Raw genomic sequence first — 3,830 nt, 5'->3', positions numbered from 1 at the left:
AAAGGTGATGCTCATTATGAGCTATTATGGTAAAAAAATTGAAGATGGGTAATTATAAACTGGTAGCCACTAGAAATGAAATTTATAAAGAATTATACACAGTCACAATTTGGTGTCTCTATGAAAAACGTCCTCATTAAGAAGAGCCTAAGAGGATTCATATCAGTAATTAGAAATTAACAGAAATAGTTGATATTATAAATCTATCCTTATTTCATATCCGAATGTGCAGTTCTTAATATAGACCAGGGAGCTTATGAGAATAGTCCTTGGCATCAGTTACATTGGCTTGCAGTATATAAAAAGACACATACTCTACCCAAGTCTATATTTTTGCCTTTTATTAGTGCTTTTAAGTTTCACTGACCTGATAAGATGTTTTGAACTGTCAGTTTTTATCAAAGACTAGGCAGAAACCTGAGGAGAGCAAGAACCCTCTGTTTAATACCACAGCAATCCAAAAATTATGTCAAGGTTTAGGCCAGTAAAATCTAAAAGTGCTAACAAAAGGTGAACACATTTAAAAAATAAAAGGTTTATACACATGCCTGGGCAGGGCTTGTGTCTTAAGTAGTGTAAACCAAGGCAAATCTGATACTAAGGATTGTATTCTCATAAGGTCTCTGATCCATACTTAAAATTTTCTAAGTTTCTCTACACTCGCTATGAAATAATAATGGATTTATAACATCCCCAATTTCTATTAACTTATTTACCCTATTGAAGCACCAACACTGGACTGTCAAGTGTCTTGAATATCTACAGCACAATCAACTAATAGAAATCAGGGTTTTGTGAAATATGTAACTAAACAAAGATGCCAGACTACAAAAGGTTTGTGTGAAAAGAAATGTTTGCAATTTGAGTGTCATTATAGTTCACCATGTGCACATAAACAAATGCCACTTTTCACACTATTTATATTAACATATTGTTATTGTTATGCTCTTCATTTGTACTGATTGGACTTATAGATAAATCTATAGAGGTGAAAACTGTATTCTTTGACATAGAAATATAATGAACTATTGCAACATTTTGCCAACCAATTTATTTTTTTATACACATGATCTAGAACTACTTATTCTATATAATACCTAGCTATTTCATAAATTACCAAGTAGGAAATGAAATTTTCATTTCATGCTAATTAAAATGACCCATTATTCTATAGAATAACTGAATTATATACTTTCATGGTAATACACATATATAAAATTAGACATGGAAGAATGTTCTTTACATAAATGGGCAAGTTATTCTGTTCGGCCTGTAAAGGGCTTAATTAACCTAGTTAATATTCACATAATTAAATAAGAGCAAGAAAACTTTACCCATAACCAAGCAGTTGGGTCTGTTTTGTTTAAATTATGTGACTGAACACTTAAAGAACGACTCACTTTTATAATACAAACCATTTCTACAGCTTGAATTTCTTATGACTACAAATCATAACTATGGGATATTAATGGAACAGCTCATGCTAACAGGAGTAAGCACAGCAGCACATTGTGAATTAGTGAAAACATTTTTATCAGTTGGCATCTTTGCTCTTATGTACTAGTCTGTATATACAGCACTTCTAGTTTTGTTCACAGATAAAAGTGGTTTTTTCAACACCAGTTTAAAGGGGAGGGATTAAACTGATTTCATCTGATGATGATCAAAAGGCATCTCCTGAGTACTGCTGAAATCTATGAATACTAAATGCTATATCTTATAAACACCAGTTATAAGAGCCTCCATAGCTCAGTCAGTACAGACGAAACCCTTTAGTCGAAAAGACCTGGGTTCGATTCCCATCCATGATGTAATCACTTAAGTGATATCAATGATATCACTTAAGTGATTATCAATGATATTCCTTGCCATCAGAATAGTGATGACATGGAGATCATCAGTGCAAAGAAATATGCTATTCTATATAACCTATAGGTCACCGCAAAAATTCTCCCTATTGTATGTTTCTGATAATGCAACACACTACTTCTTGCACTAAGATTACACAAATGATCCACTTTCTAAGCATTTCAATTAACCTTGATTAAATAAAAACACATACATTCCACAGTTAAACATACTTTATTTTTTTGACATTAAGCATGTTAATTAACTGTACAAGACATTCTCAAATGAATAAAAATGCATTTCATACAATGAGAAGAAATTTAAATGATATTCACTGTCCAGGCTGTTTTGGTGGTGGTCTATATATGCCAACCACAACTGCATGATCTCTTTCATAAGGCTCCAATGTGATCTGTTCTTGGGGTTTTAGCTTTTCTGCCTGCAACTTCTTTACTTCACCAGCAAAAACTGACTCTGGTTCTGCTGTTGAGTCGATACAGTTTGCTTTAATTGAGATAACAAAATGACCACCACTTTTCAAGAAAGTGTGGGCATTAATGGCCAAAATACGTGCTTGATCTGGTTGTGCAACATCTGCAAAGATTGTATCTACCATATTAACAAGCATCCGGTATTTATGTGGGTGCCTAGCATCTTCAATAATGGGAATTATGTTAGTACGCTTCTGTGCAACGCCAATCAAATCACGTCCAGAACGATGAGAAAATTCAACAGCATAAACTAAGCCTTCAGATCCTACAATATCTGCTACATGTGACACTGTTGTTCCTGATGCTGCTCCGAGATAAAGAACTTTGGAACCTGGTGAAATATGAATTTTATCAACACCACCTAAAACTGCTGCCGCAAGCTTGGAACGAAAAGGATTCCACACTCTATATTCAACTTTTCCATTTTCATCATCAACAGAAATTCGCTTTTCACCATAAACAGAATCCCCAGGTACAAGATTTTTTGTTATAAGGGCATCTTCTTTTCCACGTGCAATAAATATACCTTCGTGCCTATGCGGCTCTACTGTAACTTTCCTTCCTCCTCTCATGCCCCCTCTACCACCTCTAGGACTTCTGAAAGACCCTCTTCCTCCCCGGCCACCACGGTCACCAAACCTATTTCCTCTTCCACCTCGGTCTCCAAATTTTCCTCTACCTCCTCTATCGCCACCTCTTCCTCCTCTAAATCCACCACTATCTCCTCCACCACCAAATCCTCCTCTACCACCACCACCACCTCTACCGCCTCTAAAACCACCTCTACCGCCTCTAAAACCACCTCGGTTTCCACGTCCTCCACCACCACGACCACCGCGGAAACCTCCATCACCACGTGGAGAGAACTCAGGCTTGCCCATTTCGTCGATTCAAGAAAAAATTCAGTTTAAAATTAATCAAGAAATATAACTCAGTTACTGTTAAAATAACATTTACGGCACATTAAAAAAGTTCACAAAACATATCCTATTATTTGAAGTCTTTCATATTTTAAACTTTCAACATACCTTAACAGCAAAAACCACAAGACAATACGTACCGGCAAAATTGCAACTGCCTATCAGCGCCCTCACATAAGACTGAATTAATACATGAAAAAAACATACAAATATTTCAAAAGATAAAAAAAATATATAATTAAAAATATTTAAAAAAATAATAAAATATAATGAATAATAAATATAACACACACACGCACATATATATATATATATATATATATATATATATATAACAGTTAGCGGATTGATTTTTTATTTATATAAAATATATATTAATAATATATTACACGATCACAATAAAATAATTATGAGTTGAATAAAAATTAAGGAGCAATTTAAATAATAATTGTAAGTTAAGTGTATAGATTTAAGTGTAATTTAAGTGTATAGATTTAAGTGTAATTTAAGTATATAGATTTAAGTGTAATTTAAGTGTATAGATTTAAGTGTAATTTAAGTGTATAGATTT

General features: G+C 33.6%; 1 protein-coding gene across 1 annotated transcript; it reads right to left on the bottom strand.

Annotated features, from left to right (window-relative positions):
* Nucleotides 1–2,063: 2,063 nt before the first annotated feature.
* On the bottom strand, nucleotides 2,064–3,412 carry Fib (rRNA 2'-O-methyltransferase fibrillarin). The gene has a single exon (XM_090392331.1). It carries the CDS (start codon nucleotides 3,218–3,220, stop codon nucleotides 2,180–2,182), a length of 1,041 nt encoding a protein of 346 aa, XP_090248457.1. The 5' UTR covers nucleotides 3,221–3,412; the 3' UTR covers nucleotides 2,064–2,179.
* Between the last annotated feature and the right edge of the window lie 418 nt (nucleotides 3,413–3,830).

Source organism: Typopeltis vanoorti, chromosome 5 (assembly GCF_054136105.1).
Source record: "Typopeltis vanoorti isolate ZY-2024b chromosome 5, IOZ_Tvanoo_1.0, whole genome shotgun sequence".
Classification (NCBI taxonomy): domain Eukaryota; kingdom Metazoa; phylum Arthropoda; class Arachnida; order Uropygi; family Thelyphonidae; genus Typopeltis; species Typopeltis vanoorti.
Note: the sequence above shows the minus strand (reverse complement) of the source record. Positions and strands in the feature narration are given on the sequence as shown.